The 22,012-nt window shown below is 43.5% G+C and overlaps 4 protein-coding genes across 4 annotated transcripts; 2 read left to right on the forward strand and 2 right to left on the reverse strand.

Annotated features, from left to right (window-relative positions):
• Nucleotides 1-155: 155 nt before the first annotated feature.
• Nucleotides 156-3,422, forward strand: E1B28_009491 (uncharacterized protein). The gene is made up of 17 exons (XM_043154387.1): nucleotides 156-422; nucleotides 490-573; nucleotides 622-917; nucleotides 984-1,174; nucleotides 1,242-1,306; nucleotides 1,366-1,378; nucleotides 1,436-1,463; nucleotides 1,524-1,606; nucleotides 1,668-1,733; nucleotides 1,799-1,868; nucleotides 1,932-2,071; nucleotides 2,128-2,255; nucleotides 2,319-2,424; nucleotides 2,486-2,537; nucleotides 2,592-2,842; nucleotides 2,900-2,937; nucleotides 2,998-3,422. Exons 3-17 carry the CDS (start codon nucleotides 709-711, stop codon nucleotides 3,241-3,243), a joined length of 1,686 nt encoding a protein of 561 aa, XP_043006842.1. The 5' UTR covers nucleotides 156-422; nucleotides 490-573; nucleotides 622-708; the 3' UTR covers nucleotides 3,244-3,422.
• A 7,363-nt stretch (nucleotides 3,423-10,785) lies between these two features.
• Nucleotides 10,786-12,379, reverse strand: E1B28_009492 (uncharacterized protein; the record flags this gene model as incomplete). The annotated part of the gene is made up of 3 exons (XM_043154388.1): nucleotides 10,786-10,962; nucleotides 11,017-12,130; nucleotides 12,186-12,379. 3 exons carry the CDS (start codon nucleotides 12,377-12,379, stop codon nucleotides 10,786-10,788), a joined length of 1,485 nt encoding a protein of 494 aa, XP_043006843.1.
• A 663-nt stretch (nucleotides 12,380-13,042) lies between these two features.
• On the reverse strand, nucleotides 13,043-15,290 carry E1B28_009493 (uncharacterized protein; the record flags this gene model as incomplete). The annotated part of the gene is made up of 13 exons (XM_043154389.1): nucleotides 15,209-15,290; nucleotides 15,031-15,151; nucleotides 14,822-14,972; nucleotides 14,684-14,770; nucleotides 14,516-14,630; nucleotides 14,277-14,455; nucleotides 14,036-14,222; nucleotides 13,948-13,984; nucleotides 13,779-13,891; nucleotides 13,646-13,712; nucleotides 13,467-13,589; nucleotides 13,305-13,415; nucleotides 13,043-13,251 (listed from the first exon to the last, which is right to left on the reverse strand). Exons 1-13 carry the CDS (start codon nucleotides 15,284-15,286, stop codon nucleotides 13,043-13,045), a joined length of 1,578 nt encoding a protein of 525 aa, XP_043006844.1. The 5' UTR covers nucleotides 15,287-15,290.
• Nucleotides 15,291-16,313: 1,023 nt separating this feature from the next.
• Nucleotides 16,314-18,180, forward strand: E1B28_009494 (uncharacterized protein; the record flags this gene model as incomplete). The annotated part of the gene is made up of 12 exons (XM_043154390.1): nucleotides 16,314-16,376; nucleotides 16,429-16,588; nucleotides 16,644-16,727; nucleotides 16,781-16,800; nucleotides 16,852-16,937; nucleotides 17,002-17,128; nucleotides 17,180-17,287; nucleotides 17,344-17,349; nucleotides 17,406-17,580; nucleotides 17,640-17,746; nucleotides 17,806-17,942; nucleotides 18,000-18,180. The coding sequence occupies 12 exons, from the start codon at nucleotides 16,314-16,316 to the stop codon at nucleotides 18,178-18,180; spliced, it is 1,254 nt and encodes a 417-aa protein (XP_043006845.1).
• Between the last annotated feature and the right edge of the window lie 3,832 nt (nucleotides 18,181-22,012).

Here is a 22,012-nt window from a genome sequence, read left to right on the forward strand (position 1 = left end):
GTTCGACGCCTTTTGAAGCGTTTGAAGGCTGTATCATGATTGTTGGAGTACTTCCGGTAACTCCGTGGTGCGAAGTAGTTGATAAGATTATCCAAATGTAGTAAGACCAGAAAAGGAAATGACCGGCGGTCCAATCACACCCGTCACATGTCCAACTGCCTTGAACCTGCACCACGACTACCGACGGCGAGAAGACAAGCGCTCTTCGACTTCTTCGTATTCCAGTCCCTCTTGGGTTTTTGTAAAGGTCCTTCAATGGTTCTGGGACTCTTGGACGGCCTCGTCAAACCCGCAACCAATCCAAACTGGAACTTGAACCAAACTTGAGCTCGAACCTCCCGGGGACTGGGCCTGGCATTCAGACAGAAATACTACGACGGCAATAAACGGCTGATCTTGGACTGGTTCCTCACTTGGATACGGTAAACCGTACTACTGTCATCTTTGGATGATGCTCAGCTGATCTTGTTCGCACTTCATTATTGACAGCTAAATCACACTGACCTTGGGAAAACTGCCGAGCTTTGACATAGGGTACCCACAGCAGCTTGCCTCATCTAGAGCGCCACTAAGGTTCGTTGCACTTCATCGACAACATGATAGTTCTATGATCGTCAAAAGATCTCGATGACAACAAGGCTGCCGAAACCGGATAAGTACTAGCAACTACACGGGCACGACAACGCATTTTCCCTTATAAAGTGGGAGATGCATTCCCAAAATACTTCAAGAGAGTTAGATTCCCTTCCTAGCTTTTTGGCCATGTATCTCGGGTTATGGACTGTCGCCTTACAGGCAGCCGTCGTCTTCGCTTCTCCTCTTACAGATCCAACAGTCCAGCTTGACTCCGCTACAGTCACTGGCACGCTATCCAAAGGAGTCTCAAGCTTCTTAGGGATACCTTTCGCCAAACCACCGTAAGCTCGTCGCTCCCGTTGCGTGTGGTCCTTTATTTCCTTATTTCTCATATCTACTGTTTTCAGGACTGGGGACAGACGATTCCGTCTTCCCGAACCAATCGACCCATATTCGACTTCCTTTAGCGCGACTTCTATGGGTCCAGCCTGTCCTCAGCAACCGGCAAAACTCCCTATTCTCACTGGACTCCCTGCGGAGGTAGCCAATGCCGTCGAGGGTTCGATATTTCAAGTTTTATTCCCAGACGACGAAGACTGTAAGAACATTTAGTTCCCTTAACAACCATTTCTCCATCTAATCTCACATAATGTCACTCTGCTCAGGTCTGACTATCAATATCATCAAACCTGCCGATGCAACTCCCACCTCGGAACTTCCCGTCGTTGCGGTATGCTTAGTCTTGTTCCTTGACCTCGATATTGTTAATTTCAAGTTCACTTGTTTCAGTGGATATTCGGTGGTAAGTGACTTGTTCGCTGCTTCGTTTCACCAGCGTTCTCTAATTTTTTGAATATAGGTGGATTTGAGGTGGGATCTACCCAGATGTGCGTTTGTCCAGTTCATTCGCTCTATGACCCATAACATCGATTCTATTTGATATTCAGGTATGACGGTAAAGGCATTGTAGAGCGGTCAATTTCACTCGGTCAACCGGTCATTTATGTTTCAATGAATTACCGGGTAACTGGTAAGTCCTGCCTGACCAGTACTCGCTAATTTGTAGTGCAGTTGATCTCCATACACCCTAGCTTTCGGTTTCTTGGCTAGTAAGGAGGTAAAGGAAGCAGGAGTCGGTAATTTAGGGCTCCAGGATCGTAAGTTGTACCCATTGCCTTATATCAACTTCAACACTGTAACTTACTTCCCCCCCCCTTAACAGAGCGTGAGGCACTCAGATGGATACAAAAATACATTGGCGCTTTTGGTGGTGATCCCACGAAGGTTACCATGTGAGTGCAACATAGTGTGCTTAATTTCATCCATTCGGCTTACTGGAATTGGGTTCTCTTAAGCTGGGGTGAATCCTCAGGAGCCATCTCCGTCTCCCTTCAGATGCTTGCCGATGGAGGAGATACCAAGGGACTCTTCCGCGCTGCTTTCATGCAATCAGGATCTCCCATCCCAGTTGGAGATATCACAAACGGCCAAAAGTGTATGATTCCACCGCTGACATTGAGGAATCAACAGTTTTAAACAACTCTTCCACAGACTACGACGCGCTCGTTCAGGAGACCGGATGCGCAGGGTCTTCGGATACACTCTCCTGCTTGCGAACAGTCCCGTTCGCAACACTCAAGGCTGCCATTAACGAGTCTCCCGGGATTTTCGCCTACCAGGTAGCCATTTCTCTTTCCAAAGTTTCGTTCCATCTCTAATTTTGAACGTGTTCCTCGATTTAGTCATTGAATCTAGCATGGCTACCTCGAACGGATGGTGTTTTCCTTTCTGACACTCCGCAAAAGCTGGTTCAACAAGGAAAAGTTGCCAAGATCCCCATTGTGAGCGGTGAGTTCCGTAGATGCGCTCCTCGACTCTATTTTCCATTCATCATGGATCCATACGGTAGGTGATTGTGATGACGAAGGAACCCTCTTCTCCCTCTCGACCCTCAACGTGACGTACGTATTTCATTTTTTTCCCGTACGTGATTCGAAGTAACCGATTTCTTCCAGAACTGAGAGCCAAATTCGCACGTATGTGAAGACGGAATTCCTTCCAACCATTTCGGATGCCGATTTGGATACCCTACTGAAGGCGTACCCAGAGGATCCCTTGCAGGGCTCACCCTACGACACGGGGATTTTTAACATCTTGAGTTTCCAATTCAAACGAGTCGCGTCTGTCTTGGGTGATGCGGTGTTCCAAGCACCTAGAAGATTCCTCCTGAGTAATCTCAGTGGAAAACAGAAAATATGGTCGTTCTGTGAGTCGTATTTTTACCGTGGAAATGGAGCCGAGAACTGACTTGTTACAACCACAGTGAGTAAACGAGGCAAATCCCTGCCGTTCTTGGGTGCTGTAGGCTCCGTTCACCTTTGCTACTGCGTACCATTTATTGATTTCTTCTTATTTCGACAGTTTCATGCAACTGACCTACTTAACGTATACGGCGGGGGTGAACTGGCAGACTACCTTATCCGCTTCGCTACCAACCTGGACCCTAATGGTTCTGGATCAACCTCATGGCCAGAGTACACTACAGCGTCTCCGACTCTTTTGACGTTCGTGGACAGCATCTTTTTCCCGGTACAAATTACGCACGACACGTACAGGAAGGATGCCATGGATGCGCTAACTAAGATTACCCTGGAGAACCCAGTGTAACTTCGAAATGAAGTGATTCAAATGGTGTCGGTCGTTTTGATATTTCTCTCTTTTAGATCACATTACTGTGCTCCCGTTCGTTCTGGTATTCTTATATTGCTTGATACCGTGGTCATGCCTCCGCCAATAAGTTACAATTATTTAGGGTAGGAATAATAAGAAAAAGATTTGATTCACTGGCAGAAACTTGCTCGAGGGTCACGCTGGAGGCATCCGCCGTGTATCACATTTTCGATGACCATCACTGGCAGGGCTCAGGAGAACCGTACGGCGTTCGCTTGAATTCTGTGCCGCTGTTTAGATATGCACGGGATGGAAGTAAAGAAAACGGCGCGTTAGATAGTAGGTGATTATGGGCGTCGAAGAGGAAATGGAATTTGGTTTGTTTATTTGGTCGTCCGCGTCCACGATCGGACCCGACGGAAGTTTCCGAAAACCTTCCGTCAGTTTTCAACATCACCGTGAGTCCTTTCTTTTGTTTTCATCAGTTTCTCACAAAAGTGTCCAGGAGGGGTCAACCGGTCATCGCTCTCTATCAATACTACGCAAGGACACTACAAGCTGTATCATTCCGGACAAGAATAAAAGTTAACATTTGGCTGAAATCAACGACGTGGGATTTTCAAGTATCCATTTCCTTGGAGACTCCGACTCAGACGGCCGTACGGTGATCTTTTGAGTCTATCATCAGTGTCTTGCCACAGACACTTTGAATAAAGACTAACCAAACTTTTCCAACTGGCAAGTCGTAAAATATGCCACCCAACTTGACCGTACGGTCATTCACATCAGCGAAGGCTCCAAATGCTGAGCGCTGACGTTTCATGCATCTTGTTTAAACCGAAGACGTCGCGACGTCTCTCAAATCAAAGTTTAAACTTTTTTTGAGCGACCTCTTGAGAACCCACTGCAAAAAAATATTGTTATTAGCTTTGAAGCCTATATGTTGTAGTGTCTTATGTCTCATCTCAATCATGCTCTCAAAAATTAAATTAAATCTCAATCTCAATCTCAAAAATTCAACTCAATCTCAATCTTCAAATTCAACTCAAACCTCAATATCTCTAAAACTCAACTCAATCTCAACCTGACATGAAAGGTTGAGAGTATGAAAATAGTTATATATTTAAAGTTCAAATGATTGAGAGTAAGTAGATAAGTCTATACTAAAGTCAATGATTATTATAGAGAACAAGGGTAAAGTTATTAGTGTTGCCTGTATATAAGCAAGGGTGAGATGAAGGGTAATGTTAGCTGTTTTGATTGTGTTACACCTGTGTGCATGCCATATCACATACTTGTAAAAATTTGCTAACAAATTCCACTTAATATCTCAACAAATACTTGAGATCCTGGTACACCTCAACTTTCAGGTGACTAAGGATGCAGCCTGCCTCAGGTCTAATTTCAGGTTCTGAGTCCTGACAAACAAAAGTTAATATGATATTCATCAAATATTCATAGAAGTTTGATAAATACTAGATGTAGTGAGCTGGCTTCCCACCTTCCATTTCATCCATTGTGAGTGGGAACAACAACAAGGATAGATTGCCAGTTAACAGGGAGACTCCACCACATCCCAGGAAAGAGGCGTACCATATGGTAGTTTCTGCCTACGGAGCTTAGCCTACTATTGAACTGCACTTTCCGACAGTATCAAATCATATGGACTTTGTGTGTCCAAGTGGTCTCAGCATACAGATCAAGTGTTTCAAGTTGCCGTAGTGCATGAACAATAAGGATTTTGAGATCCATCATTCATTCCTGCCTGGTTCCTAGATGCTCTATCTGCGATCTATCATTCATATCATCGCTTATTGTCTTTCCTGTGATCAGAAACCGATCTACAGTCATGTCAAATTTCTCCTAGTCTAGGTGGTCTTATGTTCAAATTCAGGACATAGTGCAGGGGAAGCTTCACCACTGATCCAGAAGCCCAGCGAATTGGCCAGTCAATTCCTCCTCAAATTTGAAGAATATAAAGCTGAGTCTGGACTCAAGGAAGAGGGACTCCTCATGCTCCTGAAAACGAACCTGAAACCATTCCTTATTAGTCATATCTACGCAATGGACCTGATGCCACAGATATATGATAAATGGAAGGAAGTAGCAATCCAGTTTGACCTCCAGGAGCACAGCACCCGAACCTTAAGGACGGAGCACAACACATGTACCCCAATGACCAAGCCTGCTGCAGCAGTACCCTGGAGTACCAATAATCCTTAGCTTTGGTGCCCACAGTATTGTGCCTGCATGCTGATTTTAACGAAATATAGGATATTTTCTAGGTTTTATGATGATAATATGGGTAAATGTGAAGAGATATACAAGTACTAGGGCTGAGTCCCACGCTGCTAGTAGAAGGCTTCAGGACTTGGCATACTCTGACAATCTTACTACCGAGGTAATAAACCAGCTTTGAAAACTGTAGAAGCTGACCTTGTAAGTAACAGTTGGTCTCGCAGACTTTGTAGTCATATCAAGGGAATGACCAAATTGGTGATGGCTGATCGGAATACCTGGCTGAAGTAGTGGCCACTTCCAAATCAACTTAGGAATAAGTCTGGTGTCATGAACTGAACCAGGAGTAGTATGTGCCGCCGACTTTTTCCTCCTATACGGTCAACTGCAGTTGGACTCGGCGTATGATCAAGGGAGATTTCATGTGAAAGAGGTCAATTCATAGGAGAGTACTCCTAAGCTTAGAGAAGGGGTCATCGGTATAGGAGTACAACCCTTTCTACTAGATAGGTATATAAGGAGTACTTAGTGGTAGTATTTCCCTAGAATTTGATCTTCTTTGTCCCTCATCCTTTATCCTTTGCCTCTACCCCATTCACTCTGTCGCTCAACGTCATCCAGGTCGCCTTTATTAAGGGACTCGCCGTCTAATTGCAGTCTGGACTCATCCTAGAGTCCCTCCTCCGGTGATAGAGTACAGGATGGGGTACGCATGGATTAGGTTACAGGTATGTGGTATACTACAGTGGTGTACATTGGGTACCATCTATCATATGTTCTCGTTGTCATTGGAGTACTGACTTGTGAGGATATGGTCCTCATCGTAGGACACTCTCATCGCCAAAGGACCACTCTCATTATAGGAGTACAGTTCATCGTATGGCTCACCACACGATTCATGGATATTCACGATACTGGACATCATCATTATTCATTCTCCTTGGTCACCAGCTTTTGTCATCCTCTATTGCCGATAGGCCCGTAGGATGGTCCGCCAGCATTAGTCTGGAATACGATCTCGTAGTAGGTCAGAGTACCGGGGTTTGGTACCCCTCAGAGTACGCCCTACCCTACGTGGGTGTTGGGTTGTTTTAGGCGTATGCTATCCTCAGCGTCAGGGCTCGAGGCCCGGCATATGCATAGGCAGTTCACCCTCCCGACATCTGGCTATTGCTCAGATGTGCAGACTTACATCCAAGGTGATCTGCAGAACGGAATTCCCAATGAGTAGAGATCCAACACATAGGCACATGCCTGGCAATGACTAAATATGGAAATTGGCAACTGGCTGTGTATGTCTGAAGAAGGCCGACTACTTCCGACATTTGAAACACATACATTGAAAGAGAATGAATGATTTCCCCTATATACATAAAATAACTAAGGAGATATAAAGAACACTAAAGGAATGAAAGCTTATAGTAAGCGACAGAAGTAAGGAATTTTCCATAAGAGGATAAAGGAATAAAGTTTGTCTTCAGCAGAGACCACCCAAACTTTGGGGTCAGGAATCTAGCAAGCATGATGCCCAATGAGAAATGAGTTGGTTCTATTCGATTACCTGATTGAGGTTGATTGAGGTTGATTGATGCTGATTTTGTGGGAAGAGAAATTGACGATCACTGATTTTCACTGACATTCTCCAATCTTGTAAAGCACCACCCCACCTTGGTCATTATCTAACAGTAAATAGAGACTTCAAATCAAACTTATCTAAGTCCTCGATTTTAGACATCGTCCCCAGTGAAAAGGCTTCTGCACTGCCACATACACCTTACACCATCCCTTTGCCCTGATCTCGATTATCAATCCCCTCTCTTTCTCTTACCACCACCATCACCCTTTCCTTTCTCCACTTCTGCCTCTCTCGCCTCTCCCTCATCTCATTGCCCATAATTCTTCCAAATATTCAAGAACAGATCCTTAAGTCGAGAAGATATCAAAGGATAACAGTCAGCCGACATGAAGGGTGGATAATTTGAATCAATAGGTCCTAGGTAAGATCCCCTTCTCTGTAACAATGGCAAGTCTGTATTTGCACAAATATGTGCTTGTCATTGTTACAGAGTGTGTGGGTACACATCCACTACTTTGATGGGGCATATTTGAGATGGCTGGGTGGTTTGTTTGATACAGGTAAGGTTGCTCATTGTTGTCGTATCAATTTCATGCAATTTGATTAGTGAGTTGACAGGCCTTTCCAGCAGTAAGACTACTCAGAACTGCTTAGGCAAGTTAATATAATTTACTTGTCCCCCCATATCAAAGCTTTTTTTTTTTTACTTGCTGAACCCTAGTTCATGGTGTTGAAGTACATAAACAATGGATGGATACGAACAGGAGGGCATAAAGATGCTGGAGAGTCAGTAGAGTGTGTCACGAATCGAACACAAATCCGCATAAAATACAATACCGCAATCTCCTTTTTCTCCCATCACATGTCATGGTCTGATGATGTTCCCACCTTTTCTAGAATACCTGTTCCTTAAAGGCCATGTCACAGGATAACTCTAAATCCCACCCCTTTCATTATACAGTGTATGTCGTCACTTGTAGTACCTACACTACGTCACTAAAAATCCCCGGAATCCCCGATATTCCCGCCGAAGTCCCCGAGAATTCCGGACTTTTTTCGGAATTGCTCCACCATTGAATAGTCATTATGCTCTGTACATAGCCTCTAGCAGTAAGTACATAACCCTTTATACAGTTGTTGCAGTGCTATTCACAGCCATAAGTTATATAGAATATTCCATAGAAACCTATTACTTTCTGTATAAAAGGCCGTTCATGTTGTCCCCACTCATTAGCCTTATTATTTTGTATCTTTTGTACTTTGTTGTACTTTTTTCCTCTCTCTCTCTGCAATTGTAGTTTTTCTACTTGCTATCCTCAGCTTTCCTGTGTGCCTTAAGTGCTCTTGCTCCTGCCATTAGTATTCCAAGCTTCAATAGCTTCCTTCAAAGTCCTTGAATATTATTATATTCTTGTACTTTCAGTCTCTTGCCAGTCTCCATATTTTAAAGTCCTTTTATTAGTACTACTAAGTACTAATAAGCCTTGCCTGTCTGTAAGTTCTTTTAGCATCCATTTTGCTTTTCAATCTCCCCTTTGTGTTGTGTCAGTTCGTTCTGCTCGCTGTGTAAGACTTAAAACCTCGCTTGTTGAGTGCAGTGGTTCTAGGGTAAACCGTTCGTTTCAGGGTGTCACGAATTGTTCACTTTCCAGGGCATGTCCAGCATCAAGGAATCCCCCCCAGAAATAAATTCTTGGGCATCCTGGGCATCTTGGGCATTCTGGGCATCCTGGGCATTCTGGGCATTCTAGAATTCTTGCCAGTGGAGCAACTTTTCTATTTTGCACAGCCTTGCACAGTCATTTTACAGCTTTTGTAGAAGGGACGGTGTCAACAGAGGAAGATGACGGGGGGAAAAGAAGGAAAGGCTCCTCATATTCATATATAACTAGTACTATATAAGGAAATATGGAATATGAAATATGTCTATCTCGGGATGGACGGCGATGCCAGAGCGACCGCAGCCAACAACGTTCGGCCAATCCTCAACAGCTTTTTATAGCCATCCACAGTAATTCCATGGTTATTCCATGCTATTTCCTATTGGCTAGGCCCTACCCCCACGCAGATAGCCCAGTAGTATATAAACCCTCCATGTATCTAGCTATTTTCCCCAGCCTTGTAATTTTAAACCTTCTGTTTGTGTTTCTGTCTCTTGTGCTTTCTGTGTTTCCCCCTCTCTCCAGTGAGCTATTGCTCCTGTCCAGTGTTCCCAAGTGTTCTTTCAAGTGTTCCTTCCAGTATTCTAGTGCCCTCAGTATCTTTTCTAGTGTGCTTCAAGCACTCTCAAGCTCCCTCTCAGTACTTTCTAGATGCCTTGTATGCTGTATCTTGTTGTAGCAAGAATATTATTTATTTTGATTATTGACTATTATCTGGAATTGGATGGAGTCAATATGAATCAGATATTCCAATGTATGTATACACTACCTAGTACCAGGACTAATTGATTAGAGTCGTCTCAAGTTGGCAGATTGTCCAGACTTCTGCTTACAGTCGACTCTGGTGGATTGTTCACAAATCAGTCGGTAGGAATCAGGTTCAGTCGACCAGAATCAACACATTTCTCATTGGGCATGATGGGTCGCTTAGGAATGACTGAGAGTTGCCATCAATAAGGAGTCAACATCGGAGGTGTTCTGGGGACCATAGGAACAAATGATATTGATATGGGACCCACAGAATCCGTCAATGTACTTCTGAAGGTAGAACATAAGGAATGAGGTATAGTTGTAGTAGCTTCTGCAGTAAAGCCTACCATAAGAGATTGTAGAAGGGACGGCGTTGACAGAGGGAGACAACGGGGGGAAAAGGACGGAAAGGCTCGCATTTGTATGTAGATGGTTACTATATAAAGGAACTATACACATGGACTCCGGATAGACGGTGATGTCGGAGTGACCACAGCCAACAATGATCAGCCAATCCTCAACAGAGACAGGTTCAGAAGCATAGGTCAAAGGACAGAAGAATGAGTGGAGAAGGTTTGAGCGAGGATAATGACTATCCAATGCAGGGACCTCTCCATGGGTACCAAGGAATAAAAGGGTCACTCAGTCCCACAGGCAGACCCCGCACTTGATGGGCATGAATGAGGTCAGCCTTCAATGAAAGGTAGGAGTACAGGATGGAAGGTGGTGGTGGAGGGAAGGGAAGAAATGACAAGGGTGTTCTCACATCATTCTTCTATATAACAGTTTTGAGGGTGGAAAAGGCAGGCTACATCACACCTTCATCATTGGTATCAACAAGCAACGACAAAGTGCCATAAAAAGCGTTGAAGGAAGAGGAAGCTTGAGTGATGAGAGCCAATGACAGGCACCATGTGGATGAGCTTGGGCAAGGGAGTGAGTGGAAGGCTTGATTGTGCTGGAGAAAGCAGTCAAAGTTGTCTTAGGTGAGTTTCATATCAGACTGATGTCGATGAACAGCTGGAGAGGAGAGGAAGAAGAAATAACGAAGATGCCGATGCACCATCAGGAAACATCTGAAGAACATACAGAATCCAGATTTCTCAGAATTCATATGAATCATTGCATACAGTCTGGTAGCATCAGATTACATCCAAGCACATCTCACTGGGATTCAATGCTTGGAAACACTTCAAATTCTTCACCAAAAAATAGATCCAAGGTAGCTGTAATATTGAATATATATTCTAAATACAACAGTTGCAACTTGCAAGATCTAATTCAAATAAATGAAAATCTTTAAACAAAGGACAGTCATGGTGTTGGCCTCTGTAGAATAATATGAGGATTACCAGCAAGGCGTGCTATAGTTGGAGAAATATTCTGGCAAAGAGAGGGTTTATATCCTGAAGGCATGGATACATCATACTTGAGCAACAGCTGAATAAACCATGCCTTGAAAATATATTCTGCATATTCACGACCTTTACACTGCCATCTCAAATATCAGTTATTTGGTAAAACAGCATTCAAAAAATCACATACCACAAATGGACCACCCCCCCATGGCACAAGATTCTTAACACTCCGAGCAGAATAGGATACCTCCACATTGAGAAATCGGTCCAGCCTAAATTTCTCTGGATTTGGATAGATTTCTGGATCATTATGCAAGGCAGCCACATCTGCAAGAACAAATTCTCCCTTCCGTATCCAATACAGTGTGCCATCTTCTCTAGGTATGGCGGTATCTCGAAGAACTTTTCGACCACTAGAAGCAACAGAAACAACTCGCAGTGTCTCCTGCAAAAGTGAGTCGAGAATTGCAAATTCGGGATCATCAAGGATCAGGGGCTCCTCCTTCAGGAAGGTATCCAGATCGGTCCAACGTTTGGTGATTACACTGCGCACGTGTTTGGTGAGGCTGCGGCAAGCTATAGGATCTGATGCAAGATATGCACATGCATCAATGAGGGTGTGAATAATGTTAGAGTGGAAACCCCAAGTTACGGCTACGAAAATCCGAGCAATCTCCTCGGTTGAGATGCCTGCCTTCATCAGCTGCTGCAGTGAGTCCATAAGAGGAACAGACGCCCCTTCGACATAGATGTCCCCATCACCCACAGAGGCCTGCTGAACGTAAGGAATGAATGCCTTCACGAGCCGTTCCGATGCATGATAAGCACCACGACGAATGAAGGGGATATCGTTCAAGAGTTGGAATATGTGGTTGTCAAGGTGTATAAATTCAGAATAGACGTCTGGTACGTTCGTACCAAAGAATGTGGGGGCTGATATTTGGTAAAAGTTTTCCATGATTAGATCACGGAGTGAAAATTGGACTTGAGAATGGGTACCAAGTGGTACCAAGTGGTCAAGGCGCTTCGATAGGTTCTGGCTCATACCCACAAAAAATGATCCCATGGCGCGTTTGCTCATCTTCGCAGATATGATACCAAAAACGTGATGCTGAAGCAAGGATGCGATGGTAGATACGCGATGGGGAGCCACTCCAGTTATTGTGCGAACAGCACGATCGTTCAAGGATTGGAGGGTTCTAGGTGACTTGGTGATGACAGCTGCGATAGCTGTAGGCGATGAGACCACGGTGCAGTAGGTCCCAGCAATAGGTACTTTGAAGATTGGCCCATACTTTGCGCTTAAAACCCATTATCAGTAGGGGTATACAATGTGGCAGGTTCGAGAGGACAGACCGGCACTCCTGTAACAGGTCGTGGCGCTTGAAGATAAATCGGTATGCAAACCCAATCCATGGGAGGCCACCTGGAACAATTGGAGGTGAATTTGGGGGAGGCTGCGGTGTAATCCTGAAGCGATGGATACACCAAGCGATAACAACGACGAGGAGAGAGCATAAGAAATTTGGATTTTGAACAAAAGTCAACATGGTGAAGTGCCAGAGTTCAGAGGGTGATTACTATCAAACCGCAAAGTTGTACATTTATAAACTCTAAATCAAGACATGCCACTGGGATAGACCTATTCAGCACCGCTGCAAATAGCATTTCATTTCGAAAATCTTCAGACTGAAGCGTGCTGGCGGTGTCTGGGGTCGTATGTTGAGGGAATGTGCCGGTGATACGTTCACAACAGTGATTTGCTACCATCAGACCGTCAAGATTGTTCCACGTTGACCCTCGGAGAATCGTTCTCTGCGCACCAGATCACAAATCAATCTCTGCATAGCTGAAGCAGGTACATATGTTTTCACATCTTTCCACGCGGTAGTTTGGGCATATCGCCGATCGGAGCCGCGATATGTAGAGAAAGTTGGGCTACTTCACGAGGAGAAGTGAATCAAGGAATGATTTCCATCAATAAAGATCTGTTGAACAAAATTAAGACATGTATAACCTCACATTCGTTTCTGGAAGAGAATCACTATTGTTCTTCGCGCATACGGCTCGATGAGGGTCAAAATATGAGGCCTGCTGACCTCTTTACTAGATGACAGATGTAGATCACTCCTTCCGATCCTAAGCAAGTCAAAGCGTTGACCAAAAAATGTATCATTCGCATTATTGTCGGAAACTACTGTAATAGATCAGTGTCAAGCGGAATTCCCAACACGGCGAACAAATTTGAGAGGCACGCTTTTCAGCCCAAAAGCTGTTCCAGTAAGCCCCGCCCGCCCAAGTACATTCTCCTCCCACACCTCCTTCGTCTCGCCCTGTACGCTCCCATAAAGCGGCTCAATTTTCCAATCGTGCAAAAAGGAACTGATGAAGCACAACACTTCCGTGTGGGCAAATTTACGTCCTGTCGATCATGAATAGGCGAACTTAGCACGGCAAGTGACAAATGGTGCATACCAATACATGCACGAGTGCCAAATCCGAACAGTGCAGTCTCATGTTCCGCGACACCCGCCCAACGCTCAGGCTTGTAGCTGTGCGGATCTTCGAAGATTTCGGGGTTCCGGTCTGACCGAAGCTTGGTGAACTTTTGATTAACGTTGTCATCAAACGACGTACGGATTCCGATGAGGTCTATCATTATCAGCGTGCCTTTCTTCACGAAAACTGTTCCCGGTTGCGGGCGCGAAATTTTTAGGGTAATGTCCCCTGTTGCCCTTCGAGGAAGGAAGAAACCCGATGCTTGGGACGAATCAAACGTCAGAACTCAGTTGGAGAATAAAACATCTTGGACTCACGGACGAGTCGAAGAGCTTCGAGGAAACAGTTAAATGTATACGACAACTTGGTAGGGTCTAGTTGTTCCTGAACATCGGAGTAAACGGAAATAAGTTCAATGATGAATGATTGAGCGGATGAAAAAGCACTGACAGCGGGATTATTTTCTGCGAAAACTCGGGAAACTTCTTCAAACGCTTTTTGTTGTATGTCTGGATTCACAGCGAGATATCCAAACGTTGCTGAAAGTCCACTGGCTGTGGTTTCTGTTTGACGAATTCGTGAGATCATTTGTAGAATCACTGTTTCAAGCGCGACTCACCATGGCCAGCAAACACCAATGTGAACATGTCAGCAAGCTAAAACTACTTTCAGTATCAATCTTGCACAATGTTTATCAATAAGCTTACGACGTCTTTTTTAGTCAATCCGTGTTTGTCATCCCTCAACCAACCCATCACCAATCGATTGAGCATATCCCCTGGAACGTTTGTGTCATCTAAGCTTTCCGAGTCGAGATCCTCTTCTTTGCGTCGGTCTATCGCAGAGAGAATGAATGTCTCCACCACGTTCCAAGCGTTCTGAATTTCGCGCAATCTAATGACGAGGTCGGGTGAGATACCACATTAAACCGAAGGGGAAGACACGTACCGTTTGATCGGTAGGTTGAAGGCCCAAGATGGAATAAGAAGACGATGGAGAGAGGTCTCCGATACAATCCTGAGCGCCTCAGGAAAATCATCTTTGGGAGCTTCCGATACAGGTCCATCCTTGTCGGACCACTTGAGACTCAAGCCAAAGCCGCAGTTAGATATGATCGTAATCGTCACCTAGTCGAAATTCAGATGTCGCGTCAATAAAACGGAGGCAGAGGTAAGTTGTCAACGTACCCTGCACATTGTGGTGTTAAATTGGGGAATTGATACCTTGGTTTTGTTGTTCCACTGCTCGCTGTTGATCATATCGCTGTAAACATTCCGCGCAGACTTCCACACGTCCCCGTACCTGCGCTTCTCGTGAGTCGGCTGTAGCTGGAATGATGGGCTGCATTAACGCACATTCTGGTGGTAAATGAAGGAGCTACGATGCGTCGATGAGTCCGCCATACATCGCCATTCACCGATGTAATGTTGTCCCCCCATTGCCTAAGAATTAGGGTAAGTTGAAAGTGAATATAGGTGATATATAGCACGCACAACGCTGACGACAATTCCCTCGGTTTTTCGAGCCGAGTGCCTTCCGAGTTGAGTAATTGCTTCATCACATCCAAAGAGCTGGTGTAGAGGGAGGGGGTTCCCAAGAGAAATGGGACTGTCGAAACGATATCATGCGTCTGATTGAAGTACCCTGACGCATTCTGGTTAGCCTGGTATGTACCACTCGCAAGAGTTTTACATGATTTTACCGGTTTTACGCCAATACCAAGGCCACTCGTGAGTGGGATTCCAGAAAGTGCAAGGTAAAGACGCTCCAAGAGGGCTGAGAGGAGAGAACGGTGATCTGATGCCAGGTATGTAGTTGACTTCCTGAATTATTACACATTAGTCTACAAGCTGGAGATCAAATCGTTAAGAAACACTGACTCGAAGACCTTTTCGTAGTTTATAGACCGCGAAAGCGACGAGAGACGCGATGAGAGAGGATAGTGTTGCGAGGAACATGGTGGGAACGGGTAGAGTCAAAGCGTCGTTAACGTGCGACTCACTAGATGTCCGGCGTATACGTTGATAACCGAAGTTGTGACCCAGTCAATCTCCGCTCGACCGCCTGTGTTGATGCACGCTGTGAAAAACGCTCCAAACTTAGTAGCGGACGGCCGAAGAACGAAGCTTGCGCAGCCTCAAAGAAGTTTCGCAGAATTCATGCTTTCTGAGGCCAAATTTAGGTTGATTCAAGAAATTCGCGTGCAGGTAAGTACAGCCTTGATTGTGACACATCCCGGATCTTTTTCTCGTATGCTCATAAGCGCCGCTTGATCGGGAATGTTCGAGTTATTTAAATTTGCCGGTCTCGGCTAAAGGATATATCAGGAACACTTAGGCACATGTAGATCAAGATTTGTGACTGAACCAAGATTGAATCTTCCAATCGTGTGAGCTCAAAGTAAATGCAAGTGAGAAGTGTCAACGTCAAATGATCCTGACACGGATTTTGATCGTTGTTGACTAAAAACCACATGTAGGCTTGGAGTACCATGATACAGACAGGAGATCCAAACAATGCCATCAGTAAGTCACAGTACTTTAATAGGGTTGATGTCTGCAATGAGTTTTCTTCTCATCTCCCTCATGATTTCCCCTTATTTCACCCTATTGAAGGAACCACCAGCAATTTCCATGACAACAATCATATTACTTGCACTTGGAGGGGCAATCATAGTGCGCATTGCCAATTCCTACCGTCATTCTTGTGATGTAAGTAATACTACACCTTTGGACAATGAAATAATCTGAAATAAGTCACAGCTCAGCACAATTCCAATTATAGGTCACTCTGGTGTGCTGACTTCGTACCTTAGTGCTTTCCGGCTGTTTTCCAAAGGTCAAGAAATGGTCCAAGAAGGATATACCAAGGTACAGCTTAAAAATATTTCATACTACTTACTGCTGAAATATGATTTAGTATCACAGTAGTCTTTTTCGAGTCCCAATGTTAAGCTATTGGCAAGTTGTGGTGTCAAGCCCAGACATGATAAATGATATTCGCAATGCACCAAAAGAAAGTCTCAGTTTACAAGATGCTATCAATGATGTATGTTTCACTCTTTAAAAGAATGTTCAAACTTTTCTGAGAACATTTTTAGATGATGCAGCTGGAACATGTCATGGGCAAGGAGCTCCAATATGATCCCTACCACATAGAGGTTATCAAAGGCACTTTGACTCGGCATATCAGCACTCAACTCCCTGATATTCATGCTGAGATTTTGGAGGCATTAGCAGCAGAGCTTCCAGAAGAAACTGGTGAGATTGACTAATGATTCACAATGGATACAACCTGAGATAAATTCCACACTAGAATGGAAGGAAGTTCATGCTTTCAGAGCAATCAGGAAAATTGTGTGCAGAGCAACCAATAGAGCTTTTGTTGGTGCTCCATTGTGTAAGTCTTCCTCTAATGTCATATGTTGTGATTGTTTGATTCACAAACCAAAGGTCACAACCCAGAATATATGGTGAGCAACAAAATTTAAATGCAATCAAAAAATACTAATTTTAATCACCAGGACCTCAACATAAAATTTGCAATCAATGTCTTTCTTACAGCAGTAATTATGAATCTTATACCAGGTTTTATGGGATTCTTGAAAGTGTAGGCTTGCAATCCAGCTACTTGACTACAGAGAAAAATTGCTAACATGATATCAAATCTATAGTGCAGTTGCCAAATGGTTATCTCCAAGTTCTAGAACAATCAATCAAGCTGTCAAGCATCTTCGTCCTATAATTCAAGAGCGGCTAGACAAAGAAAGGGAGTACAATGGTGAATGGCCAGGAAAACCAGTACAGTTATTTCATTTCTTGTTTTGAGATATAACCTTAATGGAGATCCAGGATGATTTTTTGACCTGGCTTATGTCAGAGGCTCAAGGGAACCAATTAACCATTGAAAATCTTACACTGCGTATTCTTTCAGTCAATTTTGCAACAATTCACACAACTGTATGTGAATATTTGATTTTTAATTTGAGCTGATACTCATGAAAACATATTATTAGAGCATTGTGAGTCTGTTTGTGTCTGTTGTCATATAACATGCAATACTGAAGCTATTAAACAGGTATTGGTCAATTGCCTCTATGCTCTTGCTGCCCATACAGAGTATATCCAACCTTTGAGAGAAGAAGTAAAAGGCCTTGTTGAGGAATATGGGTGGACTAAGACTGCTATATCAAAAATGTGGAAATTAGACTCCTTTATGAAGGAAGCTGAGCGAACAAATGGTGGAAGTGCTGGTACGTTGATTCACCTTAACAATGATCATACATTAACTGGACTCAAATGTCTCTTCTAGTAAGCATGCATAGGAAGGCACTTAAAGAATTCACTTTCTCGAATGGAACTAGTGTGCCTGCTGGCACTATTTTGGCTGTAGCTGTCAATGCAGTTCATCATGATGATGTATGATTTTTTTTCCATTTAGTTCTATTCTCAAGAGAAATTTTAACAGTTTTTCATAGGCCATATACCCAAATGCCAACAATTTCAATGGCTACCGCTTTTCTTCCATTCGAGAGCAACAAGGTGAAAGTATCAAACATCAAATGAGTACCCCTGATCTCAGCTGGTTGCTCTTTGGGCATGGTCATCACTCATGGTGAATTTTCTCAGTCCTTTCTGGCGAGTAATGATCCTTATATTTTGTCATTCCAAGTCCAGGCCGATTCTTTGCAGTCAATGTTCTCAAGCTGATTCTCGCATCACTCATTCTCAAGTATGATATCAAATTTGAAAGAGAAGGAGAAGTGCCTCCAAATGAATGGCTCTCTGTCAACAACATGCCTAATACTTCTGCAAAAGTATTGGTACGAAAGGTGACTTTAAAGGGAGTGTGAAAGAACCCATTGAGTATGTAAAATATTTATATGGGTTTAGTCTCAGCCCTTGATCTGTGTAGTGTTATGTATTGCCACTTTCACATCCAAAATTGATACCAAAGTGCAGGAAGCATAACTCAATCAGTTTTAATTTGCCATTGTGCTATGACTTGGTAATTGTTTCTCAAAGAGCTACAGAAGTAGCACCAACACCAAATCAACCCAAAAACTAGTACACCTCCATGTAAAGTCTATCAATAACTCTACATACCAGGAAGATCGCAAGGGTGGACTGCTTGGCAAAGGTTACACACAAGAATCACAGTCTCAATATCATATGAAGGTCTTATGAAATGAAGTTGTAACTGCAAGTGTAAAACACCACAGCTACGGGGTTCAAAGGCTTTGTAGAAAGCTCTGTTTATTGTCCGGTGGACTAAGTGGGACTCTGAATTTCACCTATGGCAGACTATTTTGAAAGATTTGAAGACTATTGTGCTAGACATTTACAAAAACTAAGTGTCAGGGAGGGTGACCATCCATGCATATGCTGGGCATTGAGCCCTGACACTAAGGGTAGCATACACCTATAACCCAACACCCACATAGGGTGTACTCCAAGGGGTACCAACCCCCAGTACTTTGACCTCCTATGAGACCATACTCCAGACTAGTGCTGGCAAACCATTCTACAGGCCTATCAGCAATAGAGAATGACAAGAGCTGGTGGTCAAGGAGAATGAATAGTGATAGTGTCCTATATCGTGAATGTCTGTGAACCATGTAGCAAACTATGCAATAAACCTTGCAATGAACCACACTCCAATAGCAAAAGTGTACTCCAGTAGCGAGAGCGTCCTATGACAAGGACCATGCTCCTAAGAGTCTGTACTCCAACAACGATGGCAAGAGCATATGACAGACAGTACCCAACATACACCAATGTAGCATACCACACACCTGAGCTGTAGCGTACCCCATCCTGCACTCCAGTATCACGATGCAAATCGGATTTAGCCTTAATAATGCAATTTTAAACATTTTAATAACATTTGAGTTATAAAATATGGGAGTGTAGGAATAGAGTGAGCCTGAACTACTAGTCAAAGCGCAAGCCTCTATGTGAGACTTTAAACTGCACAAAGAGTACAAATTTGACAGATGAGAGACTTTGTGAGGTTTCAAAAACGGTAGAAACTTCAAGAAGCAGCCTCTTAAAAACCTTCTACTTTTCATTAGAAGGCCTCGTCTTACTTGTGGAATGCTTGGAGTGAACATACAGAATTTATTGAACACTTTACTTTGACTTTGTGAAGTAATGTTGGACAACTCGGACTTAAAGGAATTATAACAATGGATATATCAGACAAAGGACCTACATGTGGATTTAGGATAGAAATATCCAAATCACATGCAGTCACAAGGAAGGATAGGATCATAACATATCAAAATAAAGGAAACCCATACTTTGCCAAGTTTACATGACAATTGTTGCTGGAGACAGGAACACAGGAAAATGTCAGAAACGGTGACTGGACCTTTCCTGATTAAGGGAGCAACAGGATACAAGTGAAACAGAATATATGTTTCCAAGGATATGTGGAGGGCTTGGAGACTTTAGGAAGTCTAGACTCAGTCCTCGTAACATAGAAACAGACAAGGATTGTTGGTTTATTATTTTTCTTCATGGTTTTTGGCACAATCTCTTGTATTATACCTGAATAGGCGAGTTTCTGTTCGACTGAAAGGGATTTTATTATTATTTTCAGTTTTCTTACATATCTTGATCTTTTATTATTTTTATTTCGAAAAGTGTATATAAGGAGGGAGAGTTATAGGGATTTTCTCCAGCTACCCACAAGTGGAGATGCAGTTCACCTACTAGGATTTGCTGAGGATTTGACCTTTGCCCCTCACTTTTACTGAAGTTTGGCATTCTGTGTTTGGTTTGGATTGATTGGATCTTTGCAATTGGAATTTGATTGGATTGTTATTGAAATTGAACTTGGATTTTGAAGTCAATTTGGGACTTATATTGAATTGGAATTGCACTTGGATTTTGAAGTCAATTTGGGACTTATATTGAATTGGAATTGCACTTGGATTTGATTGAAATTTGAACTTGAACTTGAACTTTATGAAGTCTTGGATAAAAGCTTTGTTGAATCATTGATATTGAAATATTGAAACTTGTGTTTTGTCTTGTCATTTTGATAAGAAAAGAATATACCCTTGATTGAATCTTAAAGACTGAGTATACCTATATTCTCCCTTTCTTAGTGCCTCTTAGTGAAAGCTAAATGTCAGGAGTCGATCCTTGGGTGAGATGAGCTAACAATTGAAGGGGGAAAAGGAATGACTCCTAGGTAGGATTGACCAGACAAGAGTGAAGTTCTACTGTACACTTGGAGTACTTATATACTACACTCCTTAAAGGGTAAGGAGTCAAGGGGGCAGGGGCCTCCCTATCTACAATGGTCTACGGTGATCACGAGTCGGACAGAGTGCTCAACAGTGAGGAGCCAAAGGGATCAAAGGGAGGATGATCACAAAGATTGAAACAATCAAGCATGAGGATGGGAGGAGTCATGATGGTACGTGAAGTACTATGGAGGAGTACTCAGAGTATGGCAAGTTCATGACATTACCCCCCCTTAAGGGCCTTCGCCCTTGAAGGCTTCCTGGTTATACCATATACCCAAGGCTGACTTTTCTGAGTACTTTTGGTGTAATTTTCTCACAGTCGAAATGGCAGGATTGCATTAATCCATCGTGGAGCACTCGGGTTGGAACGATGGAACTTTTCGATCATTTTCTTACAACCATCGCCAAGGTTGTCAACCGGTTCCCATGTGGATTCTGATAATGGATAAGTGAGCCATTTGACGAGGTAGTGTAAGACGGAGGTTTTTGTCCAACGATTGTACACCATCTTGGAGTCCAATATCTCATCCATGTCCCATAAAGCTTCGCTGTCCTCAACACTCGCTGGTTCTGGTGACACATCTTCTTGTTGGTGCTCAGCGACAGAAGGTCGATGACTGGTGAGGAGTACTGTGTGGAAGACACTGTGCACTCGCTCCCATGTCATGGGGAGGTCCAACTTGTAGAACAAACTGCTGACCTTCTCAATAATCTTGAAGGGACCGTAGCGTTTATCCCCAAGCTTCACGGATGGTCATTCTATTCTAATGTTCTTCCCTTTGAGGTAAACTAAGCCTCCAGGCTTATAGTCCTCTGCCGGTCTTCGCTTGGTGTGGTAGTACTTCTTCATAAGTTCTGCACTATGACGGAGGCATGATTGTGCGTTGTTGCGGGCTCAGTTAAGCCGGGTAAAGAACTTTTATGCCATTTCATTGTTTGTCTTTGTGAACGGTTTGGTTGCGTTTCGAAGGTGGAAGCCACATGTTGGATAGAATGGGGATTACCTGGTCGAACTATGGGCACAATTGTTGTAACAGAATTCCGCCATGGGAATCCATTTGTCCCAATCGTCTTGTCTCCAATTACAAAAGACTCGCAGGTACTGCTTGATTTCCATATTGACATGCTCTGTTTGGCTATCTGTTTGCAGGTGGTAGGCTGTTGATATGTTCATCTTGATACCCATGATATTGTACAGCACCTTCAAGAACTTGGAGATAGATACTGTACCCCAATCGCTGATCACCCATTCTGGGAGACTGAAATCTCTCCAAACCTGATCAAGGAAGAGCTTCGCAATTCCTTCGCTATCAACTTTGTCGTAGATGGGTACAGCACATACTCTTTTACTAAGTCAATCAACCACTACCAGTATAGTGGTGTATCCATGAGCTTCCGGGAGCTTGGTGATCAAGTTGCAGGATAT

The sequence above is a fragment of the Marasmius oreades genome, chromosome 6, assembly GCF_018924745.1.
Source record: "Marasmius oreades isolate 03SP1 chromosome 6, whole genome shotgun sequence".
NCBI lineage: Eukaryota > Fungi > Basidiomycota > Agaricomycetes > Agaricales > Marasmiaceae > Marasmius > Marasmius oreades.

Excerpts from the sequence above, each read along its gene's own strand:
- E1B28_009491 (XM_043154387.1), top strand. The coding sequence starts at position 709 with ATGCATTCCCAAAATACTTCAAGAGAGTTAGATTCCCTTCCTAGCTTT. Across the intron at positions 2,072-2,127 it reads TATCACAAACGGCCAAAAGT|ACTACGACGCGCTCGTTCAG; the intron begins GTATGATTCCAC and ends ACTCTTCCACAG. Across the intron at positions 2,538-2,591 it reads CTCTCGACCCTCAACGTGAC|AACTGAGAGCCAAATTCGCA; the intron begins GTACGTATTTCA and ends GATTTCTTCCAG.